At 38.7% G+C, this 15,394-nt stretch overlaps 1 protein-coding gene across 3 annotated transcripts in view; it reads right to left on the minus strand.

Annotated features, from left to right (window-relative positions):
* Positions 1-8,755: 8,755 nt before the first annotated feature.
* Positions 8,756-15,394, minus strand: part of LOC146586738 (interleukin-1 receptor type 1-like) — a 33,430-nt gene continuing 26,791 nt past the window's right edge. For all 3 annotated transcript variants that reach the window (XM_085320783.1, XM_085320782.1, XM_085320781.1), the window contains 2 exons: positions 14,571-14,735; positions 8,756-13,022 (listed from right to left, as the gene is read on the minus strand). In XM_085320783.1, coding sequence (XP_085176909.1) covers positions 12,628-13,022; positions 14,571-14,735 — 560 coding nt within the window. In that variant the 3' untranslated portion in view covers positions 8,756-12,627. The remainder of the gene's footprint in view (positions 13,023-14,570; positions 14,736-15,394) is intronic.

Consider the following 15,394-nt stretch of genomic DNA (forward strand, 5'->3'; position numbering starts at 1 on the left):
GATGGACTCATCATGCAGTCAGAAACTACACCAGTAATTTCTTACATAAAAATAAGGGCTTACTATCCAGAATCGCAGACTAATGAGAGGAAATGGGTGGTTCATCTTTCTTTTAAAGACACCYAAATGTTTCTAGATCTCTCTTTAAATAGAGAAAAAAAAAAAGAATTAGAAACATAAGCTGAATGCACAACAGATGTTCACTARTAACAAGACAAATAAAAGAATCCAGATCTACAATAAACATTTTCATTTTTTTCTAAGTCAYGTATTCATTAAAGCTTGATACATTGCAGTTTCTGATGACGTTTGACCCTGAAAAGCATCATTAGACAGTGACCTTAAAAATTATTTGATTTTGTATAGTCTGAACCATTCAAGTTATAGGAAACAGSAACAAGCTGAAGAGCAATTTGACAGAAATAAAAACTTTTAGAAATATGATTTTTTTTTCTAATCTCATTATGAGATTATGGATTGTTTGCTTTATGAGACCCCAGTCCTGCAAATTATTCTCTGCTCTTCTTTTGGCACTTAAGCCAGAAGCAATGGCATTTATGTAGTTAAATGTTAAAGGGCCACAGACCAAGTCTGTCTCCCAACACTCTCTAAACTGAATTTATGTCTCTATTTTGAAATGCAATTCTCTGATCATACATAAGTGGCCCAGGTTCTGCATACGCRCACGAGCACCCTAGTGGAAGTAGCTCCTATTGAAGGTTGGTCAAATTCATATCTAACACACATAACCTGAATCATTCACATGAGTAGGCTTTCATAAGCTTGGCATCTGATACATTTGGGCTCTTTAGAATTGCTGCCTTTGCCTGTGTTTCTATTCATACAGATAGACCTTCTCTGGTTCTTGAAGTTAAGAGCCAAGAAAATTCACAATGCACAAATGAGGCCATTTACCATGTTCAAGTATTAAGTCTTGCCTTTAAAAAGGATTTGTAAAGGGAAAGAGGTCTTTGAGATGGCTWCAACAACGTGAGTTCACGTATGTATTACAAATGCCTTTTTAAAAGCTACGAAATTCCAGGTGTTCCTTTTYTGTGTGTGTTACAAGGCAGTGGGTAAATCAGGATCTCATGTGCTTTAGACTAGTGCCCTAACCAGCAGACTGCACAGCACAACAAAGTTATTTGAATTTGGCCCCAAACTGGCCTTGATCCTTTTAGCCAAATGGTATATACTAAAGCAAAACAGTAGCTCATATGAAAGACTGAGGATGTGAAAGAATTCAGTTAAATGCAAGAAGTCATTTTAGGACAACTGAGCACTAACATTAGACCTCACTCTTGTATGTAATGATGAGGAACTGCAAAGTCTGAAATACAGAATGTTTCATTTATCTTCTTAAAATATGCCAGCATGGTCACTGTRAATAGTATTATTCAAATAAGCTCCTAGTTTGTTTTCTGTACCATTCACTACTGCATTTTGTCTATCCTAGAATCATAGTTTCTTACTCATCACTGTACCATCAAGTGCCTCCCATTCAAGCTGTAGCAAATTCCCTAGCAGATTTCATGCAGTGATTGGCATATCTCAATTTCTGAGGCAAAACTCTGTTTAGAAGAGAGTAAATTGGGAGAAAGTAGAAGAGGAACATGTTTTAGCACATCTTCTATTAATTTCCTTTCTCTAGGACCCCAAATTGTCCTAATTTTCATCTGCACAAATCTTTTTGCATGTCTCTTATCAGACATGCCTCTTCTCTAGCATTCCGTCCTTATATTCTTTACTGTGAGTTTCCCAGTAATCCAGTGAGGCAAAACTTGAATTACTTCTGCTATGCAAGAGACTTGTACAAAACTCTTGTCTGTGTAGCACAAGATACATATTGAAAGAAATCCATGAACACAAATGGAGAACCAAGAATTTGGGAACAGTATGGAGCAGGTTTTCTAATACTAAGTTTGAAAAAAAATCACAATAAATGTATGAGGCACATCACTGACAGAGGTAAATTTATCTTATGATCTGTAAATGGAAGGGAGAAGTTAATTATTTACCAAGTTTAGCTTCAGTCGTATTATTTTTTGGATAAAGAATATAATTTTCTTCTGGGGGAGGGAGGGAAAAGGGAAGCCACAAATATTAAGTGTTATCAGAATAAATCATCAGCCTAAAAATAACTACCAAAACAAGTGGGATAGCACTAGTCTGGAAGTATTGGTAGCGGTTGATAGAATGACATTCCATTTCACTGATGAACTGCAAAGAAGCAGGTTTGCAACAGAATTCTTGTTCTCTGCACCTGACCTAACCTTTTTCTTTTTTTTTCTTTAGATATTTTTCTACTTGTTTAATCTGCTCTATTCAAACCTAACTTTGACCAAAAAAAGAAAAAAATCCCACCCTAACAAGATAAATAGAATAATGTAGATGAGGAGAAAGCAATGTTATGTTATCAAAAGCCTTAATAGCTTTTCAGGCTCCTTATCCATATTTTACAGGACAATAATATTCAATTTATTCTTAAGTGGGTGAGTAAAATGCTAGCTGAGACTGAAAAGAGGCACTGAAAAATGAAGCATCAGTAGCTGACTGAATATGTCTTTGTTGCTTATTTCTTTGGGACCAGTAGGAAACATGGCCTGGCAGCTTTAACTCAGTGTTCATCAAATGCTTGTGCTGGAACTTCCCAAAATATTTCAGCCTCTCTCCGCACTGACAGTTCTTCACATGGATGCATGCTTTTAGCTCCATTGAAGACCTAGACTGAGCATGTCCCTGATTCTTCTTTGGCTGAACATTGGGTTTTCTTCCAGGGAAAGTCAAAGGGCTGAATCCACCTCGTATCCCAACATGGGGTGAGGACAGAGCTGTAAGGTGAGCRTGAACTCAACAGCACCCAATAACTAACATGTTCTGTAACAGACATAGCCATGGAGAGCTCTTGAATGATGTATTTGCCCTTCTGCAAATCCCCGGACTTACCTGCCTGTATGTGCATTTGTTCTTAGCCATCCCCAAAGCAATGCTTTGCCTGTTGTGCTATGAAGGTGTCCAAACTGCTCACATTCRAGCTCCCCATCATGATGAACTGCGGCATACTGCGACATCCCTGTTCCTAAGCAAATTCCCCTCTCCCTTCCTCATTATATTCATGTTCCAGGAACTTCCACGTGTTAATATAACTTCCTAGTTTCAGGAAGTTATGTTTTTCACTCTCCCCCATAACAAACATTGTTTGACCACAAAACAGTAACTGCTGACAAGCACGCTGAATAAAGAGTAACTGGGTAATGGGCTGGGCTCCTCAGCTATGGATCTGGATACACATATGTTTATAAACAGACAAAACCCAGAAATACTAGTAATTTGTTAATTTCACATGTGAGAGAGGGTTACTACAATTGAACAAAACTATGTTTTCCTGGYTGTTTCAATTCAATGTTCTCCGTGAACACAAGAAATCATTGAATGAAATTTTTGATTTAGATAAAAAACAATACAGAACCCATAGTATCACACTGCTTYGTTACACTAAAGAATAAAAAGTAGACGTATGAATGACGGTTACATAAATGTTTTCTGAAATGCTGTATTATTCTGCTAAATAATTATACCTGATTTTACATAAATAATTCCCTCCATCAATTTTAGTCACATTGTTTAGTATCAGATCCTTTCTCAATGGAAGAAATCTTTTTTCTTTAAATGGATTACCTTCCTAAAAGCAGTAACAATTATTTACTGAAACACTCACAGTACAAATAAATAACAATACAAAAACTGAAATATTCCTTCTCAAGAATTCAGGAAATAATTTAACTAGTAAGCAAAATAATTCTTTTAACATTAGSAGATCACTGAGGTGTTTTTTTCTTTGTACATCATAGATAGACTGCAGGATTTGTTCTACAAAGTGTCTACAACCCTGCCACAAATTCTGCAAAGCCAGAGATGTCTATCAAGAYGAAGCATATGGGAAAGGGGACTGGGACTCAGTGATGCACTCTGGATGCACTGAGCGACCTTAGCTCACGCTTACTTTTGGCTACACATGAATCCATTCTAGTCAACAGAAATGATCACTTTATTATTCATATTTGTGTGGACATGTATATAAAATAAAGATGTCCTTTTTTTCTTTTTAAGTGTAATTTAGAAAGTGAACTAAGTGAGGCAGAGAAAATAACTGAGCATATCTAAACAACTAGAGACATAAAAGCCTGATATACAAAGTCCCCTTTTAAACAGGATGGCATTTACTATTTAGGGGCCTGAAAAGAAAATGACTTTCATTTGAACCTAATCACTATGTATTTAAATAATTAAAAAAATATTATAGTTCYAGACCTGTTTAGAAAAGAAGTCATATGATCTATTCATTTCTCCTTCTATCCCCATTTCTAGTTCTAAAYATTGTAAAAACAACAACAACAAACTCCACTACAATTAAAAATGAAACGGGATAGTCACAGCAATGTCTTATACCCTATATCAGTGAAAGGGCAAAGMATCTTTCTCATCTCTGAAGCAGTACAAAAAAGGACATATAATATTCRTGCTTGACACAAAAGCTAGCAGAATTTTTTTTTAACTAACGCATTTAAACACACTGTTTAGCTTGTTGCACAATGAAAATGAAAAATCTGAATTAGTATTTTGATATATTTCACATCTACTTTCTTTCACCTTGGTTTCCTAAATTCTGTTTTCCAGTAACTTTCAGTGAAATTGGACTAGATGGCCAGGGCAGTAGTTGCATTCAAAAAAGCAAACTTTCTGCTGCCTGATGTACCAACAAAACACAAGTAGTGTTAGACAAGGGTATTCTCATCCCCATTATCCTCCCCTGCCTCTGCTTCTCGCCCATCTTCATTTCTCTAGTTTCACTGCATAATTTGTTTTCATCATGTAGGGAACTTCAGTCAAAAGAGAAAGACAAGATCARGCATAACCTGGGAGAAAACACCGCTTGCACCCACTGAAAAAATGGATCCTGCAGTGAACACGCAGAGAAGGAAGATGCGGAGGTGGCGCAGCGTTCGCCTTCACGCTGTTCTCAAACTTACTGTTCTGCAAACTTTGCTCGAGACCCGCGCAATGGAGGCAGCCGTGCAGGCTGCGCTGGCTTGTGTGGGACRGGAGGGAGGATAACGGCAGCTGGATGTCAAGGATAACAGCTTTCCCTTGCTAGCCTGGCAGCCAGAACCTGCTCTCCGCTGCACCAGTGGGACCTGCCTGTTACATTTTCCTCTGTGCTGCTTACGCCTGAAAGATACTTTGAATAAGCCTGCTAGTCATCCATTATACTCATTTCAGTCTTACTATTTCAGTCTATCAAGTCACAGACACAGCCATAAGAGAGGTTGCCAGTAATTTTTATTTCATTGCAGTTCTTCCAGCTCCCAAGGAATCTCCAGGAAACTGCATTCTAACAAAGAGGACACACATATCCTGTAGGCAATTAAATTCTCGTAACTGACAGCCATCACCTTCTTCCAGGCCTTTAAACAGTGTCCAAGAAAATGGCTCATGAGGCGGGGGAGAAGAGGGAGGGGAAGTTCTTTCCACACAATTTGGATCTGTTTATCAGATCAACAGAACCAAGACTGCAGTAATGTCTAAATGAAAAACTGGAAATTATAGCCAGATGTCCTCCTTTAACTTAAGGAGGTGGAACCATAACTTTCCTGGAACAAACATCTCTCATCACAGCTAGATTATTTCTTAAATTACATCTCTCATCACACTTATGTCTTAAGTTTACTCAGAGATGCTCATCTCTGAGGGGTAACAGCCTCACCAAAATTAATCCTGTTAAAAATCAAAGTAGAGAACTCTGCTTTGTATGTATTTTGTGTTACCCTGAATTAACACTGCAAATGTCATCTTTTTTTTTTTTTTTTTTTTTTTTTAAGGGTTTTTTTTTCAAAGATTTTTTTTTTCTGCATTTAGGAACAAAATCCAAAACAAAAGGAGACGGAAAATCTTTACCATACAATACCTGTGTAGGTTCCCAAACGTGCAGCTGTGAGAACAAATGAAAGCAAGTTCTCACGCTGACRTACACTGGAGCATTTCCCTGCAATGATAAGCATATGGCTTTCACGTTCATACCAAGCCAAGGTAAAGTGCATCTGCTGCTAAGTCTCTATATTACCTAGCTGCCAGGGCAGTGCACAGGCCAGCTACCCTCTAAGGGATGGCAGCAGCAGGGGCTCCCCCTGGCAGCAGGGCAGGGCCCTATGGACAGGGCCTGTGCCACGATCCTGCAAGGAGAAGGAGAGGCTATATATCTCACAGGAACAAAACAAACCCTTTTTTTGTTTGTTTTTTTTTTTTTGTTTGTTTGTTTTGTTTTTTTAAAAAGAGCAGAAAACTATAGAGGAAAAGCATTTAGGTGGCTAGTAGTATCTTTAATACTCTTGCAGGACAAAAATGTGAACAATGAACCTATGCAGGCCAAAACATCATGTCATACACAAACACAAAACCTGTAAATTTTAAGTTCTAGGAATCGTAATCCCTTCAGCAATCGAAAATCTTATTCCTGAGCTTATTTCATATGCAGAAATTAGATCAATTTATTAATGTCTGCTTTAGTGTCCTAATGAAGTCAATCCTTTTTTTTCCTTCCCAAATTTTTCTCCCTTCTTTCTCTTACATCCAAGGCTTAGGTATGGTTAATTTGCTTCCCTTTAAATTYATTACCAGTGAAGACATCCAAAAAATATACTAACTTTACTCACCTCTATGGAGGAGGATATCTCTCCTTGGGCTGAGAAGTGCGAACTGCAGAATTGGTAAGGACTGCTGGAAAAGTCCTCTCACTGACAACTCCATTTAGTGAAACCAGATGCCTCAGCAGCCAACCAGTGCAGACAATTAAGAAATTTTCTACTGTTTTTACAGGGCAAGAAATCTCTCTCTGGCCAATAAAATACCCAAATATACACCATCAGAGTAAGTCTTTATTTGTGGCTCCAGTGTATTAGTTTCTCCCACTTTATTAGGACTTCTAGGTTCCTGTCCCAGCTGAGATTTTTGAGTTGATCATACAAGAATTTGTTTTGCTGGCAGATCTAAGGYTGATCTAAGCCTTTAGGACAACATAGTAAGGATTTGCAAGAGTCAAAAYTTCTCATGCAATGAGCTTTTGCCAAACGAAGGCTGTGCAGATTTCACTAACGCTACCATAGTGGGCTRCTCCTGGGGCTCTCTTTGCACTGCTCTCTGCAGACAGTGCAGCTGACAGCACAAGCCCTTAAAAATGCAATACCTTTTTGTGGGTGTTTCTTCTTCCTGCCTGAACATAGCAGTCATGACTTCCTCATGCCTTTATTTATTGCAAAGCAAAATCGTGCARCAGAAACTGCAAAGCCTATGAATCCACTGGAGCCTCAGCACCGATCCTTCAGCACATTCTAGCCAAGCACCAGAACATCTCCTGCACAGGCAGCGGCACCACTGCCAACGGAGCTGGCCACAGAACCTGCAGAGGGCAGTTCCTGCTCTCTTTTGCTGACCCCAGCAATAGCCCTGCTAGCATAAAGCTCTACAGTCCCGTTACAGTCCCCAGCAACCAGTTCCTACACTCCAGAGTGCCTAAGGCTGATCTGATACGCAGATCCCCAGCATGTCAGGGCATTTTCCAGAAACTGCAYGTGAATGAGAATAGCAACTCGAACAAGCAGTTCAACATTACTTTGCTTTTCTATGTGCACAATCCTTGCCTATGCAGCATAGTTTTCATGAAGACGCCTCCTGCCAGTTTTAATTGCAAAACAATCATGTTCAGCAGTTGAGTCACTCTTAAATAGTATAAATAATCTACTCTAGGACACTTTTGTATTTCAAAGAGAGGCAATTAATTTCAAGGAGACTGAWTTTTGCAAATTACTATCAAACTTCCCTGGAAGGTTAACAAAAAGACACAAGGACAGCCACACATAATTAGCTCTGTTTAATGGAATAACACAAAGATCAGGGCAGCACAGCACCTCAAAAATGCTTCCTGAGGCATGTGGCAGAACAGGGAGCAAGGCATCAGTCACACATGGGCAACCCCCTGCTGCAGCGCTGCCTTCCCAGCCAGTCTCAGAGGGTGAGGTGAGGTGGGAGCCTTTGCTAGGGGACTGGACTCCTCTGCCAGGGAATTGATCCGTGTGGATCACTGACTGCAGAACCAGCTCTTACATCCCTCCTGCCAAAGCTCTTGCTTTCCTCAAGCGGATCAGAAAGCCAACGCTTCTCCAAGTGGACAAGCAGAGAAGGCTTTATCTCCCCTACAGCCAAGATACCCTTCACATCTCCTTTTGGTTCCCCCCCCCCGCCCCCATTTCTGCCAGCCCTTCAGCAGCTCCGACAGGAGAAAGTAGCTCAGCTGCTGKGGACAGCGCCGGTCCTCGTGAGTGAGGTGGCTGCCTTGGGACTGCCCTGGCCTTCCTTCACTGCCAGGTGGGCATCAGACAGGGCAGAGAGAGCCCACAGCTCCTTTCTGCCCAGACAAGGCAAGGTGGATTGTGCTAAATGTGGTACCGAGACCAGAATAACCTGATGATTAATGAGACCTTTTCTCCGCTCACACCCATTTCTGAGAGAAGGAGCTTGAATTCAGGGCTAATAAAACTATTGTGTTTAAGACACTTCAAAGCAAAGCTGCTGTTAGTTTTTGTTCATTCTCAACCTGCTTTAGTGCAAAAAGAAGGCAAAAAGAGCAGTGTTGCCATGAAAAAAATACATGTATATAAATATATATATATGTATATATATAAAGAGAGAGAGTTTTATTGAATTAGAAAATGGAGTTTTCTTCAAACTGTCTTTACACAACACATGTAAGAACTACAGCATCACTTGTATAAACATATCAAAAGGTACAAATATAAAAACAGTATTTTGGCTCAGTCAAATAACTTCCCACCAAAGATAGTGATACCAAGTAGCAGTTTTTCATACCACAATCCATTTAAGTCAGAAAAAAAAATAAAACAGGTGGCCCAAGTTGCTGAAATTCTGTTAGCCTCCATATTGCAAACTGTCTTGATGGAAATGCAAACTATGCAAACTAGAGTATCATACCTTAGTCCTCAGAGTACAAATATGGTACTTCCAGTGTCTAATCTTCACATTTGAAATAGGGATCTTCTTACAAAATAGTTGAGACTAAATTGTACAGCTTCTGTCCCTCACTAAACTCTTTTATCAATTTCATCTAACTGTGAGCTGCAACAATTAGTTCATTATGCCTGCTCAGATGCATCTCAGTTACCAAAAGTTCTTTCACTCTACAGTAGACTGTCACCAAACACACACCATATTGAAAAGCAGATTCTGTGCAACAGCCAAGTCAATGTGGCACTTTATAACCAGTAGTGTTCCTCCCTTAACACTTCTGTCTTAAACTGAACAAAACATACAGTGAGAACAGAAGATAAACATACGCATTGGTCTATACATAAACAACATTCAGCAATAAAGCATTCCACACAGTTTGATATTAATCTTTGACATTTCAAATKCATTTTTTTTACCCTATACTCTGAATTGAAGAGATTCTTATTCCATTCTGGCAAAAAACAAACTTTAATAGCTGCTTATAGAGTTGCAAAGTCTGGTAGTAGAAAAATTTAGGAATAAGCAGCTGTTGGGAACTTTTACTTTCTGGCCGGTTTTCAGTTTACCAAGGGAATGGATTGAACGGTATCTAGCATGTCCATGTAGCCCTGTTTCTCACAATAGGACATGGGATGAACAGCAGCAGAAAAAGACTGACGAGGCCAAAAGACCTTTTCAGGAAGGCTGGATTTCTTGCCAACAGAGGCACAAAACATAAAAGGCATCAGCTGTCAGTGGCAGTTTCAAGTTTCCAGCATACACTCAGGTAATCAAATAACTTCAGGTGGGAGAGGAAGCTATTTCCACTGCTTTTGTTACCCATCAGGCAGAACACAAAGGTCAGGTGAGTCAGATGATTCACTGGACAATTTTTCTGGGATAGTACCTCACATTATCCATTTCTTTTTGCTTAGGATGGAGGTATAAAAAGGTAAACACTTGAGGCATGAGAGAAGTAAAAGTCAACTCTGCCATGTCAAAAAGAAGGAAGCAGTCTTTAAAGAYTAGAAGAATTTTGAAGGATGCAGAACACCTTTTTTTTTCAGATCAAGAAACAGAAATATCAAAAGACCAACTCAAAAAAGTTTGCYTAATGCTGTACAAGCAACAGCCTTCCAGGACTGCTTGGAAAATGATGCAGTCTGACACAGCAGTAAGTTGGTTGTTCCAGACTAAGGGAGTTGTACGGGAAAAGATACGCTGGAATTGGAGAGGGAGAACAAAAGATGCTGCAAGGCAGAAGCTGACAGGATGTGAATGCAAACAGTAATTCAGTGGCAAGCATTGATTAAAGGCATATCTAAAACTTTGGGTGTGGGAAGCTGATATCTCTTGTGCTGCAAGTGAAGCACAACAATCTGCTGGGAAGTCTCCTCTTGAACGTCTGTACTAGGGCACATACAAGCTACTAGAACAAACAATCTCAAAGGAGKTAGTGTACACAGCTGCAGAGTTTTGTTGTTTAAAAGCTAAATTACGTTTAGTCTAGGGAAAAGCTAGAGCTRGAAAGAATCTATTACTGTGACATGTATCAAGAAAAGTCTCCACAGRTCTCTGTCTTACCCTACCTGCATATTTTCCAACTAGTACACAAGCAAGATTTCACTTGAAATGTACTAAGTAACCATTTGGCTTTTTCCTAACAATTAGCAGAGCTATTATGTTTCCTCCCTAGAAATACATTCCCAAATCAAAAGGCTATTTCTTTTTATAAACAAACCATCGGCAAAAATCACTRGCAGCAAAAACAAGTCAATGCCCATATATATTAGTTACAACCAGCATTCTGTTTTCAGGTTAGCATACAATTCAGCAGACTTTGAAATKTGCTAGTATTATTCAGAACAGCTACATATGCCTTGTACTCCAAATAYGCAGAGTGTAACAGTCAAATCTTGAAGCTCTCCTATACAAATAGATCCCATAACTTAAAAACGTAAACTATTAAGCAGAGACTGAAAAGCACAGGCAATTTAGCTTTCCACATCTCCTCCTGTAAAATCCAGAGCTATAAACATGGCTTTAAACATATTTGCTGATTTCCTAAAATCAAATCAAATCAAATCAAATCCCCTAAATCCATCATTGCAAACTACATCACTGTCAATACACAGATCAAGCATAAGTTCATAGTTAACAAAAGTGTAAGATTCAACATGCACAGTGAATTTTAACCACTTCCTCTTCCAAACAGCTATCCCAAACAATGACAGAAGTTGTGACTTCAGTCTGAATTCTTTCTGTCACAGGCAAATCAGGTACAAAGTCACTTTAGAGTCCTGATACAATCAGGGAAGAGGGAGGTCAGGGTGGGGGGGAACAACAAAAACAAAGGGGTAAGCAGCTCCTGGGGACAATTCAGGCTAGCTCTGACTTYGAGGAGTACTGGGCAGCAACGCTATTTTAGTATTATTTTCTAAATGCAYGTAAGCACGGCCCTATTGCTCCTTTCCTTCTCTCGTTACACTGCTGACCCCTCAGGGAGCCACATAAACTCACTGACYTGGGAGAAAACTTAGCCCAAGGAAAATAACACTTTCTGCCACATTAATCTCTTCAGTCAGCTTCCAGAGTCAACAAATGCTAGAGCCAATACCCCAGCTAGGACCAGGAGAGAAGACCTGCTCTCTTTCAGCAACTGCAACCGATGAGAACRGCTCAGCTGTGCAGTCTGTGCTCTGAAGCACCTTGGTTTGGTCCCTAAGGTGGGGAAAGAAAAACGAAGCTAACCATTCTGTACTGCCCTCTAGAGAATCTGTGTCATTAGCTCATTGTTCCATATGTGTAATAAGGACAAATATATAGAGCCACCTAACTGAAAAACAAACATCCTTTGGGGATTAGATCTTTATATCTCAGCACAACACTACACTGATATTTTTGTAATGTTTGAGTAAAACAAGTGAAAATCACACAATTCTTTAGAATGTAAAGGAGTCACAGATCAGGGAAGAGAGTTTACACTCAGGCTCAACAGCTCTTTTGCTGGGAGGTAGGACTTTCTCTTACCTTTACTCCTGGAGGATATCACAGTAATGCAGCAACATAGATGAATTTCTCTTTGAGCAAACTGAACAAAGCAGCAATTAATGAACTTTTAACAAACAAAAGTTTCATGTCACTTCATTTAAAAAAAGAGAAAAATATGTTTACTGGCATCACCCAAGTCACACACAATATCACAATTTGTATTAATATAATTTCCTTCATTTTCAACCTTTAATTGCTAAAAAGTTTTGGTTTTGAGAAGGGTAGTTTTTTTTTTTAACCTTTGCAATTTTATTACCAGAAATTTTTCACCAAAACACAGCACAATTCTTGGAAAAGTCCTTATGCACTTCTTGCATGGTTTTCATGCCATCACTGTGCTGCTGATAACATTTCAAGCTGTTCTGTTGATCTGACCAGAAGAAAGGATGATTCACGCTCATAGACAATGTTGTAGTACCTTTAATCCAGAAAGTTTGGATGACATTCTCTGTACAAACAGATACAAGTGGTCTCCAATGAACCCATCATCATTTATGTGAACTGCATAGTCATGAGGCRTCATTCTTCTGATGTAATTTGGGGAGAATTAAAGTCTTTTGGTAACAAATGCAATCCTGAGGATGATCCATTTTTTCTAGATGGCATGTGGTAACGCACTTGTTTCCAGAATCTGGTACTTGCTGAGTAAGAATTTTCCGAGAAGTCTCCTTTCCATCGGATAGCCCCATGCTTTTGCTTAATATATTTGATGGATTCTGGCATGTTTGCATAATCTTGTATTTTTTCAAGTTCAATCAGAATTACTTTGATGCCATCATGGATAAGAGCATTATACACAGCTAGCTGTTTTTCAGATGCATCTTCTAGGACACTGTAACAGGACGGTTCTGGTACTAAAACAATTATCACTCTTCTACTTTGGCGTATTTTTTCATCAGCAATGCTGACCACAGCTGTAGAGAGAAAAAAGGTCGTGCTGTATGTTTTTATTTGTTATTGTCATGTTGCAGCTGCTTCATTTATTGTTTGATATATGAGCCAAAATACTTTACTGCATAATTAGGGATGSGGTAAGTGCAAGCAAGCAGTTACAGTGGGTTAGCCAACAAGTGGCGATTTGGCTAATGCAACACAGTCTAACYGCATCAAACTGCATACCTATGGTTCTTGTTTTGCATAAACCGACAACAGTAACTAGCTATCTACTATTCATYTAGTTGACATTTCATTATCCCAGTAGGTGCAACTGCAAAAACCATCAAACAAGAAACAGGTTCCAAAAACCCTACACCTAGATAAACATTGGCTTAGGTAAAATCATGCTTTTTTTCTTAAACAGCTTGTTCTAATATGCTTAACACATTTTCATTACATGCAAATTTCAAAGAAACACAGAATCTTCCCTTCAATGGCAGGGAAACACTAAGTATCACACAAAGTCCGTGAAAACAGGCCATTACATCTTTCATGGTGCACTTCAGTAAGAAGCACTTCGGACTCTGTATCTGAGGGAGCATCTTTCATGGTGCACTTCAGTAAGAAGCACTTCGGACTCTGTATCTGAGGGAGCCCTTCTCTGAACGAGTACCAATAGTCTTGAGATACATAAAAAGTGATCCAGACATAAATGACCTGATCTAAGCTTGTTCCCTACAAAAATTGCTTAAACAAAAACTTCTTTTCAAGATCTATTCATCAAATTTATTCTGTCTTTGTATTATCTTTTTGAAGTTGTAAGACTGAAAGATTCAGAAGGCTTTTCTCTGTACACCTCACAAATATCAGTCAGTGGGAAAAATTTTGCAATTTCAAGTGTTAGATGCTAAAAATTTAAGTTTTGTCTGCGACACAGACGAAACGCCCACTAGGATTTTAAAACTCTTGCAAAACAATACTTTGTAAAGAACTTTCACTATAGACAAGTATCCCTCAATTCACATGCTCTTTCCTGATAACATAYTGTTGCTTTGTATTCATTTTACTTCACCTGTAGTGTCTGAGCATCTGTTATCCCCTTTATTTCATTCCTCCACGTTCACTGTAATYCTCAGAGCAAATGAAAGTGAAAGAGAGGTGCTTTTGTCAAATAGCACCTGACAGCAACAAGCTCTTTTCACACCACTCACAAGATCCACTTTGCTGTCCTTCCTGCCATTAGTCATCATTCACAACTACTTCAACTCTTCTTCACCTAAGCATTGTTCCATTCCCAGATGTCTAGGTTAGCCAAATATTAACAAAAACCTCCAAACAAACAAACAACAAACCATCTCACCACTTAAACAAAAAAACCTGGAAAAGCTAACTGATGACAAGGAAAAGGCTGAGACAAACAGGACTTCACAGGAGTACCCAYTGCTGTATTCCTCATTCTCCAGAAAGGATAGGAAAATCATAGCTCATGCTGGACATATTTAATTTCCTATACTCAAGCTATATTTGCAGTTCACTTCTGCAGCCAGTGAGAAAACTCAAGTATCATATGCTTTCAGGTAGCTTACCTTCCCCTGGTAAATCGTCCCTCCCAAATATGAAGAGGTTATATCCACACTGTCTTTCCAAGACATCTGGCAGTATTTTCAGAGCAAAAATATCTGATGAAAAYAAGCAGCTCACTCTGTTCTTTGGATACAGGACATAAGCATCATAGATCTTCCCATCCGAAACTAAAGAGTCAGCAATAGGAACAATATAAAAATGGATTCTGAAGACAAAAAAAAATCCCTAAAGTCTACTTCTCCACATACATACTTAAAGCATTGCTTTGGGTCCTAATCTTACTATTATTTAAGTATATGTAATTATATTGAGCCTGAATAACTGCAAAATCAGGCCTTGGAAATTCAGTATCCTGAACCTAAAAAGGCAAAAATAAAAAAGATTTGTAATTAAGTAGGTTTGAGTATTCTTTACTCAACTCTAGTATCTGCAAAGTAGTCATTCCAGTAAGATAACACARTATTTAAAATTCAAAATACCTGGTAAGTCATAAGTCATTTTTTGTAGCTTGAAGTTTCAAAACACAACCACCACTTAGATGTGAAAACAAAAATCCAAATATCTAATATATTTCAAGAATATCAGAAGTATATTAAGTATTTGGAAGAAACTTTTCAGAAAGGCTTAATTCAAGAGACTTCACAGAAATCCAGCAGATACCTCTATACTTCTAATAGATGTTATCTGTYGTTCTAGCTGTGCACCTCCTTTCAGATACTCATGATGAACCATACGCCAGCATCCTGCTGTCACAGACAGCACACCTATCAATGTTACTGCAAATGCCAGGAGTTTACAGGAAGTAAAATAATCAGAAGTGTCCTCA

Source organism: Rhea americana, unplaced genomic scaffold (assembly GCF_003343005.1).
Source record: "Rhea americana isolate MKP2758 unplaced genomic scaffold, rheAme1 scaffold_66, whole genome shotgun sequence".
Classification (NCBI taxonomy): Eukaryota; Metazoa; Chordata; class Aves; order Rheiformes; family Rheidae; genus Rhea; species Rhea americana.